The sequence below is a fragment of the Neoarius graeffei genome, chromosome 19 (genome assembly GCF_027579695.1).
Source record: "Neoarius graeffei isolate fNeoGra1 chromosome 19, fNeoGra1.pri, whole genome shotgun sequence".
In the NCBI taxonomy this organism is placed as follows: domain Eukaryota; kingdom Metazoa; phylum Chordata; class Actinopteri; order Siluriformes; family Ariidae; genus Neoarius; species Neoarius graeffei.
Window position 1 is genome coordinate 18415063 of NC_083587.1, and position 16298 is coordinate 18431360.

At 39.8% G+C, this 16298-nt stretch overlaps 1 protein-coding gene and 4 non-coding genes across 5 annotated transcripts; 4 read left to right on the forward strand and 1 right to left on the reverse strand.

Moving 5' to 3' along the window:
• The first annotated feature begins 388 nt into the window (after window positions 1-388).
• On the forward strand, window positions 389-474 carry trnay-gua (transfer RNA tyrosine (anticodon GUA)). Its single transcript is given in 2 exon segments — window positions 389-425; window positions 439-474. It is a non-coding gene; the product is annotated as a tRNA-Tyr (tRNA).
• A 343-nt stretch (window positions 475-817) lies between these two features.
• Window positions 818-903, forward strand: trnay-gua (transfer RNA tyrosine (anticodon GUA)). The gene is given in 2 exon segments: window positions 818-854; window positions 868-903. It is a non-coding gene; the product is annotated as a tRNA-Tyr (tRNA).
• A 3287-nt stretch (window positions 904-4190) lies between these two features.
• trnay-gua (transfer RNA tyrosine (anticodon GUA)) lies at window positions 4191-4276 on the forward strand. Its single transcript is given in 2 exon segments — window positions 4191-4227; window positions 4241-4276. It is a non-coding gene; the product is annotated as a tRNA-Tyr (tRNA).
• A 1902-nt stretch (window positions 4277-6178) lies between these two features.
• trnay-gua (transfer RNA tyrosine (anticodon GUA)) lies at window positions 6179-6264 on the forward strand. Its single transcript is given in 2 exon segments — window positions 6179-6215; window positions 6229-6264. It is a non-coding gene; the product is annotated as a tRNA-Tyr (tRNA).
• Window positions 6265-7735: 1471 nt separating this feature from the next.
• On the reverse strand, window positions 7736-14730 carry dnajc5b (DnaJ (Hsp40) homolog, subfamily C, member 5 beta). The gene is made up of 4 exons (XM_060899771.1): window positions 14624-14730; window positions 10761-10974; window positions 10441-10615; window positions 7736-7821 (listed from the first exon to the last, which is right to left on the reverse strand). Exons 1-4 carry the CDS (start codon window positions 14728-14730, stop codon window positions 7736-7738), a joined length of 582 nt encoding a protein of 193 aa, XP_060755754.1.
• Between the last annotated feature and the right edge of the window lie 1568 nt (window positions 14731-16298).

The following is a 16298-nucleotide window of genomic DNA, read 5'->3' on the forward strand; positions in this document are numbered from 1 at the left end:
GTTGTAGATTTGTTTACAAGTGTGTCCGTATTGCATCAGGTATAGACTCTTTTATTAGAGATTAAAAATAGCTGCAAATTACACACACAAAAATAAAGCTTCTTTGGAGAATGCGGGCATCGATCCCGCTACCTCTCGCACGCTAAACGTGCGCTCTACCATTTGAGCTAATTCCCCAGTAAACTATAAGAAATGGATTTAGTTAATTTTGTGTATTTTATTTTGTGTATTCAAGTGGATCTTTAAGGTATAAATTTATATAATTCTGCTGTTACTCTAATTCTCCAAGTTTTATTTTAACCAGCATTAACTAAGTACGCCTTAGGAACATCAAGAAGGCACTACTTGTATATTCTTGAAGTAGTATATGAAGTGACTTTTGCACGGCCCTTCGATAGCTCAGTTGGTAGAGCGGAGGACTGTAGAGGTTGCACAGTAATCCTTAGGTCGCTGGTTCGAATCCGGCTCGAAGGAGTTGAACTTTTTACCTTCTTTTTATCTATCCGATCACAAGAAGAGACTGAAATATTTCTCTCTCTCTCTCTCTCTATATATATATATATATATATGGGTCTGTCTCAGAAACCGGGTACTATGGGGGTACCCCACTAAATATACTCACAGTCAATAAACTATACGGTTTTGAATGGTGATGTTGGTTTGAATTTGAAATAAAATGATGAAAGAAATAATACAGAGAAAACTAAATCTTTTATGTGAATTTAAACTTTTTAACTGAAAATCAACTATTATGAACAGGATGGCTAAATGTCTGCAAAAAATTGTTGCAAGTACACAGGATTACATTAGCGGTGTCCCTTCGATAGCTCAGTTGGTAGAGCGGAGGACTGTAGAGGTTGCACAGTGATCCTTAGGTCGCTGGTTCGAATCCGGCTCGAAGGAGTCAAACTTTTAATCTTCTTTCCCCACATCCGATTTTAACATCTGTTTCCTTTCCTATCTCTCTCTACATATATACTAGTGCATCTCAAAAAATTTGAATACCATGAAAAAGTTCCTTTTTTCATAATTTAATTCAAAAAGGTAAACTTTCATATATTCTATATTCATGATATACAACCCCGATTCCAAAAAAGTTGGGACAAAGTACAAATTGTAAATAAAAACGGAATGCAATAACTTACAAATCTCAAAAACTGATATTGTATTCACAGTAGAACATAGACAATATATCAAATGTCGAAAGTGAGACATTTTGAAATTTCATGCCAAATATTGTCTCATTTGAAATTTCATGACAGCAACACATCTCAAAAAAGTTGGGACAGGGCAATAAGAGGCTGGAAAAGTTAAAGGTACAAAAAAGGAACAGCTGGAGGACCAAATTGCAACTCATTAGGTCAATTGGCAATAGGTCATTAACATGACTAGGTATAAAAAGAGCATCTTGGAGTGGCAGCGGCTCTCAGAAGTAAAGATGGGAAGAGGATCACCAATCCCCCTAATTCTGCACTGACAAATAGTGGAGCAATATCAGAAAGGAGTTCGACAGTGTAAAATTGCAAAGAGTTTGAACATATCATCATCTACAGTGCACAATATCATCAAAAGATTCAGAGAATCTGGAAGAATCTCTGTGCATAAGGGTCAAGGCCGGAAAACCATACTGGGTGCCCGTGATCTTCGGGCCCTTAGACGGCACTGCATCACATACAGGCATGCTTCTGTATTGGAAATCACAAAATGGGCTCAGGAATATTTCCGGAGAACATTATCTGTGAACACAGTTCACTGTGCCATCCGCCGTTGCCAGCTAAAACTCTATAGTTCAAAGAAGAAGCCGTATCTAAACATGATCCAGAAGCACAGACATCTTCTCTGGACCAAGGCTCATTTAAAATGGACTGTGGCAAAGTGGAAAACTGTTCTGTGGTCAGACGAATCAAAATTTGAAGTTCTTTATGGAAATCAGGGACACCGTGTCATTCGGACTAAAGAGGAGAAGGACGACCCAAGTTGTTATCAGCGCTCAGTTCAGAAGCCTGCATCTCTGATGGTATGGGGTTGCATTAGTGCGTGTGGCATGGGCAGCTTACACATCTGGAAAGACACCATCAATGCTGAAAGGTATATCCAGGTTCTAGAGCAACATATGCTCCCATCCAGATGACATCTCTTTCAGGGAAGACCTTGCATTTTCCAACATGACAATGCCAAACCACATACTGCATCAATTACAGCATCATGGCTGTGTAGAAGAAGGGTCCGGGTACTGAACTGGCCAGCCTGCAGTCCAGATCTTTCACCCATAGAAAACATTTGGCGCATCATAAAACGGAAGATACGACAAAAAAGACCTAAGACAGTTGAACAACTAGCATCCTACATTAGACAAGAATGGGTTAACATTCCTCTCCCTAAACTTGAGCAACTTGTCTCCTCAGTCCCCAGACGTTTACAGACTGTTGTAAAGAGAAAAGGGGATGTCTCACAGTGGTAAACATGGCCTTGTCCCAACTTTTTTGAGATGTGTTGTTGTCATGAAATTTAAAATCACCTAATTTTTCTCTTTAAATGATACATTTTCTCAGTTTAAACATTTGATATGTCATCTATGTTCTATTCTGAATAAAATATGGAATTTTGAAACTTCCACATCATTGCATTCCGTTTTTATTTACAATTTGTACTTTGTCCCAACTTTTTTGGAATCGGGGTTGTATAAAGTGAAATATTTAAAGCCTTTTTTGTTTTAATTTAGATGATTATGGCTTATAGCTCATGAAAATCAGAAATCCAGTATCTCAAATTATTAGAATATTCCCTAAGATCAATCAAAAAAAGGATTTACAATACAGAAATGTCCAACTTCTGAAAAGTATATTCATTTATACACTCAATACTTGGTTGGGGCTCCTTTACCATGAATTACTGTATCAATACGGTGTGGCATGGAGGTGATCAGTCTGTGGCACTGCTGAGGTGTTATTGAAGCCCAGGTTGCTTTGATAGTGGCCTTCAGCGTATCTGTATTTTTGGGTCGGGTGTTTCTCATCTTCCTCTTGACAATACCCCATAGATTCTCTATGGGGTTCAGGTCAGGCAAGTTGGCTGGCCAATCAAACACAGTAATATCATGGTCAGCAAACCATTTGGTAGTAGTTTTGGCACTGTGGATAGGTGCTAAGGCCTGCTGGAAAAGGAAATCAGCATCTCCAAAAAGCTTGTCAGCAGATGGAAGCATGAAGTGCTCTAAAATCTCCTGGTAGATGGCTGTGTTGACTTTGGACTTGATAAAATACAGTGGACCAACACCAGCAGATGACATGGCACCCCAAATCATCACAGACTGTGGAAACTTAACACTGGGCTTCCAACACCTTGGATTCTGTGCCTCTCCACTCTTCCTCCAGTCTCTAGAACTGTGATTTCAAAATTAAATGCAAAATGTACTTTCATCTGAAAAGAGGACTTTGGACCACTGAGCAACAGTCCATTTCTTTCTCTCCTTAGCCCAGATAAGACACTTCTGACATTGTCTCTGGCGTAGCTTGATATTAGGAATGTGAAAGTTGTATGCCCTTTCTTGAAGATGTCTGTTCGTAATGGGTCTTGATACACTGACACCAGCCTCAGTCCACTCCTTGTGAAGCTCTCCCAAGTTCTTGAATCAACTTTTCTTGACAATCCTCTCAAGACTGCGGCCATCCCTGTTGCTTGTGCACCTTTTCCAGCCACCCTTTTCAGCAATGACCTTTTGAGGCTTACCCTCCTTGTGGAGGGCATCAGCGATCATCTTCTGGACAACAGTCAAGTCAGCAGTCTTCCCCATGATTGTGGTTGTGTGTACTGAACTAGACTGTGTTCATATTGTTTTACTCAAATTCGAAATGAAATATTCTAATATTTTGAGATGGTTTTTTTTAATGTTTTTGTACTGTATGCCATACTGATTAAAATTAAAATAGAAAAATGCTTGAAACATTTTAGTTTATGTGTAATGAGTTTATAATATGTAACATTTTCACTTTCTGAAATAACTGATGGAAAATATTGAACTTTTTCACAATATTCTAATTTTCTGAGATGCACTAGTATATATTGGTTTCTGTCTCAGAAACCGGGTACTGTGGGGGTATCCCACTAAATATACTCACAGTCAATAAACTATACATTTTTGAATGGTGATGTTTGACCCTACTAAGATTATTTAATCCATTAGCAACGGCCCTTCGATAGCTCAGTTGGTAGAGCGGAGGACTGTAGAGGTTACACAGTGATCCTTAGGTCGCTGGTTCGAATCCGGCTCGAAGGAGTCAAAGCTTTTATTTTTTAAAGTCTTCTTTCGCCACATCTGATCTTAACATCTGTTTCCTGTCCGATCACACGTAGAGACTGAAATTGCTCTCTCTCTCCCTGTGTATATATATATATACAAAGTTCGAGTGGTTTAACGAATCTCTACACTGATGGTTTATTTGCCCCGACTAAGTTTATTTAATCCATTTAAAGTGATTTAAACTTTGTTAGCTTTTGAACTGAAAGTGAACTGTTTTGAACAGGGTCTGCAAAAAGTTGTTGCAATTGTGCAGAATTTTGTTGGTGGTGAATATTGACTGAGAGAGGTATTTATGAATTTTAAGAAATGAGAAGGTCTTCACTGTTTAGCTCGAACGGTCTCTGGATGTGCTGAATGTGTTAAGTGTTTTCGAAAACGGGGTGTGTGTGGAGAGACTTGGAAGACATGCTTATATGATCAGTCTCAGTGCTTTAAGTGGGCCGGTACGCAGTACCGCTACTTCTAGATTTTCAGCCCTGGCGTTCCGGGACTGCTCACAATCTCATAGTCCGCTTTCCTGTGCTCTCCATATCAGATGCTGTGTTCACATATATACCGGTACGAAAGTGGTATAACTGTATCGATACAAAGTATACCGGTACAGTTGAGTGCATCTGTCCACACTAGCGAGAAATGTTTGCGGTTTTCTTTCACGGTAGTTGAAATGCGCGTGCGCGAAATGTTTTCGTGGTTACCGAGTAACTTCCTTCCGAGAATATGGCGGATGAAACAACGTGTGTGTGCTTTTTGTTGTCAGTGTACAGTCTGTATTTCTGGTGGTCATTTATTCAGTCGAATCGTATAAAACGCGCGAGGCAGTTGAGAAAGAAGCAAAGAAAACGAATCTCCGTTCTTCACTATTTCTTCTTCTACACCCGGAAGAAGTAGGAATGGTTCATTGCGCATGCGCATTACGTTTGTACCGATACAGAGCCGCTTTATCTGTCCACACTACAGCGAAGCGCTACAGTACCGATACTGTACCGGTACGAAACCCATACATTTGTGGGTTTTCATACCGATACAGTTATACCGCTACAGTTGCTAGTGTGGACAGGTGTTGCGGTACGAAAGTAGTATCGTATCGGTACAAAATCCCTAGTGTGGACAGGGTAAGAGTGTCTCTTGGCGTGTCATTATGACAGTTGAACTACATTACCCAGGGTGCACTACGCGACGCTCGCGGGATTACGTGACGCGCATTCACTTGTTCAGGAAGAAGTCGGAAACAACAAACAGGAAAAACAAAGAAACTAAAACAGGACAGTAATGTTGGCATGGCTACAAAGATAATGAGAGTCGGATGATGCCGCGGCTCTTCGACACTCAAATTCTACCGCGGCAGAAACTGCAGGTTGGGAGCGGCGAGCTAACACTAGCGCGGCTGCTAACAGCAGAGAGCCTGTTGCTATAGCAACGCCTGTTGCTCCTGATCCTCCAGCCAACTGTGACGTTAACCTCCTTCAGCATGAATGGCCGCACTGTTGGTCAAAGGACCGAGTGCAGTGTTTTTGCTCACAGAACGACTGGCTTATTTGTAAAGACAAAAAGCTTGGCTGTAAGATATGTAGCCGCTCGACTCATGTGCTAACCCATCTGTGCCAATCTAGCTTTAAAAGTACAAGCCCCAGGAAAACTTGACTCAGCCCCTGGTCTTTTCAGTAGCGAGAAACACCCTGGAGGGATTTATTTACAGTTATATCAATATTACAGCATGTATGGACTATTTGAGATAATTTCTAAATTCTAAGTAGAATTATACTTACGCTTGAGCTTTGAACAACATGAAAAGAGTTTGACTTATATTTAACGTTAATTGAAGTACTATAAATCGTCTTATTTAGCATTAAGTAGCCTGTGAAAGAACGCTCACGTGGCCCTTCGATAGCTCAGTTGGTAGAGCGGAGGACTGTAGAAGCTACCCAGTAATCCTTAGGTCGCTGGTTCGAATCCGGCTCGAAGGAGTCCAAAATGTATTTTTTTTAATTACATAACCTTTTTGGTAAAAATACTAATTTATATTGGTGTACGTAATGGATAAATGTTCCACAGTTCCAAAATCTCTCAGAAAGCCTTCCCAGAGCAGTGGAGGTTACTATAACAGCAAAGCTGCTCTGGGATGTTCAAAAATTACATGAGAATGATAGGTATGCACGAACTGTAACATATATTGTGCATAACAGGAAAAAAAAAGTACAATAAAATTAAATGCATATACGCATATACTACGAGTAGCTAGGCATTAGTAACAGTTTGTAGATACCTATCACTCTCATGTGATTTTAGAACATCCCAGAGCAAATTTGCTGTTATAGTAACCTCCACTGTTCTGGGAAGGCTTTCGAGGAGATTTTGGAGCTGTGGGCTGTGGAACATTTATCCATTACATACACTGATATAAATTAGTACTTTTGCCAAATTTAAAAGGTAAAAAAAAAAAATTAGACTCCTTTGAGCTGGATAGTGATCGGTGTCCACAAACTGTAACTAACTCATAGGTACTTGTAATGTGTATATGCATTTTATTTTATTGTACTTTTTTTTACTGACTAGATTTATCTAGGGGTGGCACAGTGGTTAGTGCTGTCGCCTCACAGCAAGAAGGTCCTGGGTTTGAGCCCCGTAGCCGGCGAGGGCCTGTCTGTGTGGATTTTGCATGTTGTCCACGTGGGTTTCCTCCGGGTGCTCTGGTTTCCCCCACTGTCCAAAGACATGCAGGTTAGGTTAACTGGTGACTCTAAATTGAGCGTAGGTGTGAATGTGAGTGTGAATGGTTGTCTGTGTCTATGTGTCAGCCCTGTGATGACCTGGTGACTTGTCCAGGGTGTACCCCGCCTTTCGCCCGTAGTCAGCTGGGATAGGCTCCAGCTTGCCTGCGACCCTGTAGAACAGGATAAAGCAGCTACAGATAATGAGATGAGATTTATCTATTGTTATGCACAATGCATTGGCCCCTCCTTCTATTCTGTCCATCAACAGAAAAGGATCTCCATAGGATCACTGCTGATCAGATATTTATTTGGGTGGTGGTTTATTCCCAGTACAGCATGACATTGACAGTGGGTAGTGTATTGGTATGGGGGGGATCATGCCACTTTGTTATTTTTTAAAATAACTACCTAAAATGTTTTACTTCTGTGAAAACTTTCTTTTATTCTTAAAATACTGGACATCTGAGTCATATTACATGATAATAAGTCTTTTTTTTGCAGAAAAAATACATGGTTATAGTTCATTATAAGGTATGTACAGATATCATTGGTTGAAAACGTCCATGTTTAAGACACATAAATATTTATATAGCCAAGGCATTGTGTACATCCCTATTTCATTCTAGCATTAACATTATGATGTATGATTTTTTTTTCTTGGTTTGTTTTAAGATATTCAAAGCAGAAGCATATCAGAAAGTGTTGTTTATAAAGACACTCTCTCTCAGGTGTATGTCCGGTGTCCGTCCCCGATCAGCTGGGTCTTCTCACTCGCATTAGTTGGCTGATGCATTACTGGAGTATCACCATCTGGACACACACACGCACACACACAGAGGTAAGTGAGGACAATCATCATCAAGCAAAATTAGTACTCCTTCTAACGCAGGATCACATTAGAGCATGGATGGTAATTGAGCTTCCTGCTGAAAAAATATGTTTTCCATCCAGTTCAAGGACGTCAGAGCACTTGTTCCTTTATCCCAGTTTGAAGGGCAGCCTGGTGAGATTATTAAATCCTCATCACCAAGAAAGTGTTGAGTCTTGCACCATGATACTATTTTTTTAATCAAAACATACAGGTGGTATTTTTCTCGCTGGTTTTTTAAAATAGATATAGATATAGATAGATAGATATATTATCAACAATCTTGAGCTATTCCTACGCCTCTGAATCACCAGACTTGTGTGTTTTTGACAAAAGGAACTCAGCAGATATTAAAGTGACTTACAAAGGTTTTTGTGTCTACTGATACGCCTTATATTTTCCCAAAGGCCAAGAACAAACACATTGCCTCTTATTATTGCATGATAAGTAAAAATAACCAGTATGCAAACTCGCTCAGAGACATGACTCAGAGGCAGTAATTATCAGCTTTCTCAGGGCCTTGAAAAAACCTCCTACTGCGAACTGGCGCAAAGACAACAGTTTATATCCAAACATCTGGCTCAGAAGTATGTAGTCTACTTATCGTCAGTAACAGGGTGGGTGTTGGATTAATTGTGTATTTCAAGCTCTATGCTTCAGCCCCTGATATGAAAAGTAGAGAACACACACTAAAAACACATCCATGATTAAAATTTATTTTAATTTAGTGCAATGTGTACTGCATTTAATACCTGCCATCATGCAAATATGTAAAATCTCATCTCATCTCATTATCTCTAGCCGCTTTATCCTGTTCTACAGGGTCGCAGGCAAGCTGGATCCTATCCCAGCTGACTACGGGCGAGAGGCGGGGTACACCATGGACAAGTCGCCAGGTCATCACAGGGCTGACACATAGACACAGACAACCATTCACACTCACACCTACGGTCAATTTAGAGTCACCAGTTAACCTAACCTGCATGTCTTTGGACTGTGGGGGAAACCGGAGCACCCGGAGGAAACCCACACGGACACGGGGAGAACATGCAAACTCCACACAGAAAGGCCCTCGCCGGCCACGGGGCTCAAACCCAGGACCTTCTTGCTGTGAGGCGACAGCGCTAACCACTACACCACCGTGCCGCCTAATATGTAAAATATATGTTTCAATAGTACTAAAATACCTAGAAATAAATGAATAACCAAGTTTAAAACAAACCCAAGTTTCTGAACAGCGTAGCCGGTTAGCTAACTGCTAGTTAACTAGCTCACGAGACGATTTTCAGTCTCCGAGTCTCAATTTTTATTGCATTTTCTCAGTAATGTATTTATGACCAGTCTAAAGTGTATATACCTTATTATTCTATCCACATTCACTGGATATGAGCAATCGCACGCTCTGATTGGCAACTCTACTACTAGGCTATCAGCTCACATACCATGAGTAAAGAAAAACAAAATGGCGGAGCGTGTTGCTGAACCAACTGAGGACGAAATAAAAACTCTACTTGAAAACAAAACCCCAAAAATTGTTATCAAGTATTTTAAAGAAACAGAAATAGCTAAAAGAATATTTTTCAAATGATTTACAATATAATAGTTTACAATATAAATAGTGTACAATACAATATAAGAATAGTTTACAAATGATTTTGTCAGATGTTTTGTATAAAGTTTTTATTTATCGGATTTGCGAAGAATAAAAATGCTCTGTTTCTCAAAGTCCAGTGAATGTGGATAGAATAAAACAGTGATTCCATTCAATCTCATCGTACATGGATTATGGACAACTCAGTGCTACGCGTCTCATCGGCTATCAGCTCATGTACAACTCGATTTTGTGGAATAACTGTTAATTATACCACAGCTTTTTTTTGGGATTCTCAATTCTGGTTGGTTGGAAGGTTTTGATTAATTTCCTATAACAGCAGCTCCAAAAATAGTGCAGCTGCAACTGTTTCTATAGTAATAACTTACTGAGGGACGCACAACAGAAAACAGGCTTGAGTTTTCTTTTATTTAGCATTAAATAAAAGAGTCTCCAATATCAATGCTTTGTAAAAGTCAGAGCTAAAGCTGTAACTTTACATTTTACAGCATAGCAAAGCCTTCAGGACAGAGGGGTTTGTGTTTGTTAACCTCAAGAGGGTAGGCCTATTAAAGAGAGCTGTCGAGGGAATGACTGTTTATAGCTGCTAGAACTCCAGTGATAACAGGAGGAACTAACTTGTTTCGTGGATGTTTCACATCAATAAATGTAACTATAAAACTATGATGTGTTGTTATTGAATAAAAAAAATAATTACTGTGGTATAAGAGGAATAAAACACTCTAGAAAGTGCTGCTGTAGGAAAATAAACTTCAGGCTGGACCTTCATTTCATCACATCTGAAGGTCCTGAGTAGTAGGGATATTCTAAAATTGACTATCATGAAGATCTAAAATAAAATTGAAGTTTTCTTCAAGAATGGGTTTAGGGACTGTTGGTAAAGAAACACGTCTTAAGATGATCAGATGTTGGTTTGTCTTGGCCAGTGCATATGTGTGTGTGTACTCACCCCTCTCCGAGTCCGTTCGAATCTGTTCTTCCAGGTCTTCAGGAGACACGTAGCACTCAGTGTCTTCCTCTCCAGGAGTATGAGGCTTACACTTCCCACAGCAGCAGTTGAAGCAGCAACACAGACAGCAGCAGAAATAGCAGCCTGTCAGCAAGCCGCAAATGGCAAACAGACCCTGTAGACAAGTGTATACATACAGAACACACACACACATCATTTACTTAAACCTAGCAAGAAATAAAAAGTAGATTAAGGTCCAACATGCACGTATGACATTCAACAAACAGTAATTAAATATAGCGCTGTGCTGGAAATCTCACCTTGGCCCACCAACTGGAGAGCATAAAATAAGTATTCACGTTCTCCTCTCCGAACTGCTGGGCCACGTAGAGCCCCAACGAGCCATATTTGTCATAAATGTTCCGTTTTGTGACGTCCGAGAGCACGGAGTGAGCATTGTTAAGCTCCTTGAACTTCTCGGCAGCATCAGGGTTCTCCGGGTTCTTATCTGGGTGATATTTCAAAGCGAGCTTCCTGTAAAAAATAAATAAATAAATAAATAAATAAAGAGAGATAAGACTCCTGTCACATGCACAAATTCTCCAGAATGAAGCTACAGGATTATAGCAATGACTAAAAACCAGTGATACATTTCTGTGCAATAGTTTGCACCCCCTGTGGTTTGTGGATGATTAAATGATATTTTAGTTTATCTAAAAAAAAAAAAGCTTCCAGGAATTTAACACTCGATCAACAATATAAAATTCATAAGAAACTCAATTGAAAAATATTGAAAAGGACTAAAAGAAAGAAGATGGTTTTGCTGTGAGCCTTTCATCCTCTAGACTTCGACTGAAGATGTGATTGTGTGAGACCTGGCAGGGTTAGAGTAGGGACAGAAGTGTCTGGAAAAATGTGAGGGGAATATTGTAGGTCTTGGATCCACAGGATACAGAAGCAGTTGGAGGCTATTACAGAAGATGAAAACCTTTGAACTGATATATATAAGTTCAAAGGTTTTCATCTTCCTTTCAAAATCTTCTGGGTTCATTTTCCCACCTATTTATTATTTGTGATAATAAAATATTTGTGAGTCAGTTATTGTAGTAAATTATTTGTCTTTGCCTTCTTCACTGTCTTGGGGGAATGCAAGCTTTTGTAGTCGACTGTATCAGTTTTCTGTACAATGTTACAGTGGTGTTTGAAGGTTTGTGAACCCTTTAGAATTTTCTATATTTCTGCATAAATATGACCTAAAACATCATCAGATTTTTACACAAGTCCTAAAAGTAGATAAAGAGAACCCAGTTAAACAAATGAGACAAAAAATATCATACTTGGTCATTTATTTATTGAGGAAAGTGGTCCAATATTACATATCTGTGAGTGGCAAAAGTATGTGAACCTTTGCTTTCAGTATCTGGTGTGACCCCCTTGTGCAGCAATAACTGCAATTAAACGTTTCTGGTAACTGTTGATCAGTCCTGCACACCGGCTTGGAGGAATTTTAGCCCATTCCTCCGTAGAGAACAGCTTCAACTCTGGGATGTTGGTGGGTTTCCTCACATGAACTGCTCGCTTCAGGTCCTTCCACAACATTTCCATTGGATTAAGGTCAGGACTTGGCCATTCCAAAACATTAACTTTATTCTTCTTTAACCATTCTTTAGTAGAATGACATGTGTGGTTAAGGTCTTGTCTTGCTGGATGACCCACCGTCTTTTAAGATTCAGTTCATGGACAGATGTCCTGACATTTTCCTTTAGAATTCGCTGGTATAATTCAGAATTCATTGTTCCATCAATGATGGCAAGCCGTCCTGGCCCAGATGCAGCAAAACAGGGCCAAACCATGATACTACCACCACCATGTTTCACAGATGGGATAAGGTTCTTATGCTGGAATGCAGTGTTTTCCTTTCTCCAAACATAACGCTTCTCATTTAAACCAAAAAGTTCTATTTTGGTCTCATCCGTCCACAAAACATTTTTCCAATAGCCTTCTGGCTTGTCCATGTGATCTTTAGCAAACTGCAGACGAGCAGCAATGGTCTTTTTGGAGAGCAGTGGCTTTTTCCTTGCAACCCTGCCATGCACACCATTGTTGTTCAGTGTTCTCCTGATGGTGGACTCATGAACATTAATATTAGCCAATGTGAGAGAGGCCTTCAGTCGCTTAGAAGTTACCCTGGGGTCCTTTGTGACCTCGCCAATTCTTACACGCCTTGCTCTTGGAGTGATCTTTTTTGGTCGACCACTCCTGGGGAGGGTAACAATGGTCTTGAGTTTCCTCCATTTGTACACAATCTGTCTGACTGTGGATTGGTGGAGTCCAAACTCTTTAGAGATGGTTTTATAACCTTTTCCAGCCTGATGAGCATCAACAACGCTTTTTCTGAGGTCCTCAGAAATCTCCTTTGTTCGTGCCATGATACACTTCCACAAACATGTGTTGTGAAGATCAGACTTTGATAGATCCCTGTTCTTTAAATAAAACAGGGTGCCCACTCACACCTGATTGTCATCCCATTGATTGAAAACACCTGACTCTAATTTCACCTTCAAATTAACTGCTAACCCTAGAGGTTCACATACTTTTGCCATTCACAGATATGCAATATTGGATCATTTTCCTCAATAAATAAATGACCAAGTATAATATTTTTGTCTCGTTTGTTTAACTGGGTTCTCTTTATCTACTTTTAGGACTTGTGTGAAACTCTGATGATGTTTTAGGTCATATTTATGCAGAAATATAGGCAATTCTAAAAGGTTCACAAACTTTCAAGCACCTCTGTGTATGACAAAATGAGAAGGGAAAATAAAAAAAGGTTCACTCAAAGAAAAGGATTTGTGTTTCATCATGTGATGTCAGTGTTGGATCTCAGCATTAGTCAGATGCTTGCTTGGGAATAGATGGCTTTCTTTTTTTTTTTTACACCTGACTCTTACACGTACAAGTTTAGTTTGTGTAAACTGAGCTCACTGTGTTAGCAGTGTGTCACCAAACTTTCCTTTATTAGAATCATCGTCTTGTATTCTTACTAAGTTTACACACCCTCTAAAAGTGTGCAAGTTTAGTACGTTTCTAAATTCTGTATTATCCCCAAACCCTTTTCGAGTTTCCATATTGAGAACTGAAATCTACTGAGAAGGTCCTCATGTGGCTGTTGTGAAATAAATTCCTTCACATCGACAAACAAGCTTTTACAAACAAAAACGAGACAGTTCATGAGACAGTTCATCCATTGTCTTTTACATTAAGCACTATAAAAGCTTTAAATATACATAGCTCTGTTTATATAATTTACGTTTCAGGGCTGCATTTAAATTTGTCATTTCTCATCAACATTTTATAATGCTCCAAGCACACACGCTGATTAATTTTTGATTAAGCTGACGGCCTCAGAAAGAGTTGCTACGATGGCATATTCATTAAGCAAAAACAAGTGCTGTTAAAAAGATGCAACATCTAAATGGCTCTTAAAGGCAGCACGAATTAGTGCACTTAAGTCTCTATAATTGTTGGAGCACCACTTTGGCTTTGGCATGAACTAATGTTATGGAATTGTCCCATTTGTTGCATCAGTGTTTTAGTGCTTGTGATATTTTTAGATGAAGTGAGTGTGGGGTGGCTGAGTGCAACGTGAAGGGAAAATGATATCTAATATGTGATAAACATGCAAGGTTTTAGAATTTCTTCTTTTTTGAATCTATTGTAATATTTCCCCAACTGTAGTATGTGTGAATGCAGAAAAATAAAATAAAATTGGTTCTGGAGTCTATTATTATAGTCATTATGCTGTTCCTAACCATAGGCTGACTGCAGGAACCAGCCAGTAAAGCATCAGCCTCAAATTTTCTGTTAAATTTAATCCTGAAGTCTGAAACAGCTGCATCAGCTCAAGAATATTACATTTTCAGTTTTATAAATTCGACACAGCTAGTCAGAAAACAAAGTCTAAAATAGATCAAATAACCAACTTTTCTTCTCTCCGTCCATTTTGCCTGCTTGTCCGTTCCATCACACTGAACTCTGTTTGTTTACACAAGAACATCCAGGAACAAACAGCCATTTGAGTTGCTAGATGTTTGCCACCAGAGACACCGGACGATCTCATTTTCAGAAGTTGTGTAGTTATTCAGAAAGATCGTAAAGATCAACAAGAGACCTTCGAACCCACCTGTATGATTTCTTGATGTCATCGTGGGTGCAGTTCTTGTCAAGGCCAAGCACCTGGTACAGAGCCTCGCCTGACGTGGACAGGGCTCGCTGTCTTTGTTCACTCATGTTCCCTGAGCATTACCTTCACATCACATACTATAAATAAAATGTCTGCAGAGCCACAGGTATTCATTCATCAGGGTAGCAGAGGTCAACTTTCCATTTTAAAAGCAGGTCGGCCTGTAATCTGTCATCACTGACCTAGCGCTGAATAAAAGTTTGCTTCCTGTAGCCTGGAAAATTGTCTACAAATAACAAAGCTTCAACACACAGACACACACACACCTGTATATATTTTTTTACATATTATCATCTGCCTGAATCATTCCATCCCTGATACTGAGCCTGCACTGAATATTTAATAGTATACAAAATTACACAACTGTGATATTTTTCTTTTCAGGACATTTTGAATGCTAGAATGCCAAAAAAAAATGATCAAAACATATTACCTGACTGTAATCACACCATCAGAAATGATTCAGAAAGGAGCTGACTTACCTGTAAAACTCAACTTTGTGACGCTGCAAGTGTCGATCCTTTCAGAGGTTTTGCAGACGGGTCAGGTTGGAGTCAGGTTGCTTCTCTATAAGTGAGTGGATCACTGAGCATATGAATTATACATGGACTGAGTCATGAGTTCAGGTAACTGCCACAAGCTTGATTGGGTTTCTGTGTGTGTGTGTTTGGTGAATTATAGGAGGACACTAGGATGGATGGATAGATGGATGAATCCAGCCAGGGGTGTGATTGATGATGAACTGAAAGAGTTTATGGTTTACGGAATGATACACAGCCAGATTGCATTTATGTTCTTCTTATATCCAAAATCATACAGGTATACCTGGATACTTTAATCCTTTCTGTTTCATAGAAGCATGTCAGAGCGCCATCTTGTGGTTCATTTCTGTGGCATTTGTAAACAATGTTATAGTCATGTGAACATTAGAACTATTTCACATGTCTATACCACAGTACACAGTCTTAACAATAATAACCATCTCATCTCATCATCTCTAGCCACTTTATCCTGTCCTACAGGGTCGCAGGCAAGCTGGAGCCTATCCCAGCTGACTACGGGCGAAAGGCGGGGTACACCCTGGACAAGTCGCCAGGTCATCACAGGGCTGACACATAGACACAGACAACCATTCACACTCACATTCACACCTACGCTCAATTTAGAGTCACCAGTTAACCTAACCTGCATGTCTTTGGACTGTGGGGGAAACCGGAGCACCCGGAGGAAACCCACGCGGACACTGGGAGAACATGCAAACTCCACACAGAAAGGCCCTTGCCGGCCACGGGGCTCGAACTCGGACCTTCTTGCTGTGAGGCGACAGCGCTAACCACTACACCACCGTGCCGCCAATAATAACCATGCGTACTATATTTAAAGTGCTTTTTTTCTGTGTGTTTTTTTAAAGTGTCCACAGACCTTTAATAATCATGCAATTTAAAGCATACCACAAAAAAACTGCTTCTGTTTACATCTTTCTCACCCTGAAATGAGTTCAGTACCTTGTCGAAACACAGCAGTTGCTGCAACTATGCCAAGCTCTTCACTATACTGACTGCATTATGCACTTAATGGGAGAAAATACCCATAATGCACTTTGCTATTACTAGGG

Excerpts from the sequence above, each read along its gene's own strand:
- dnajc5b (XM_060899771.1), bottom strand. The coding sequence starts at position 14,730 with ATGAGTGAACAAAGACAGCGAGCCCTGTCCACGTCAGGCGAGGCTCTG. Across the intron at positions 10,975-14,623 it reads GACATCAAGAAATCATACAG|GAAGCTCGCTTTGAAATATC; the intron begins GTGGGTTCGAAG and ends TATTTTTTACAG. Across the intron at positions 7,822-10,440 it reads TCGAACGGACTCGGAGAGGG|ATGGTGATACTCCAGTAATG; the intron begins GTGAGTACACAC and ends GTGTGTGTCCAG.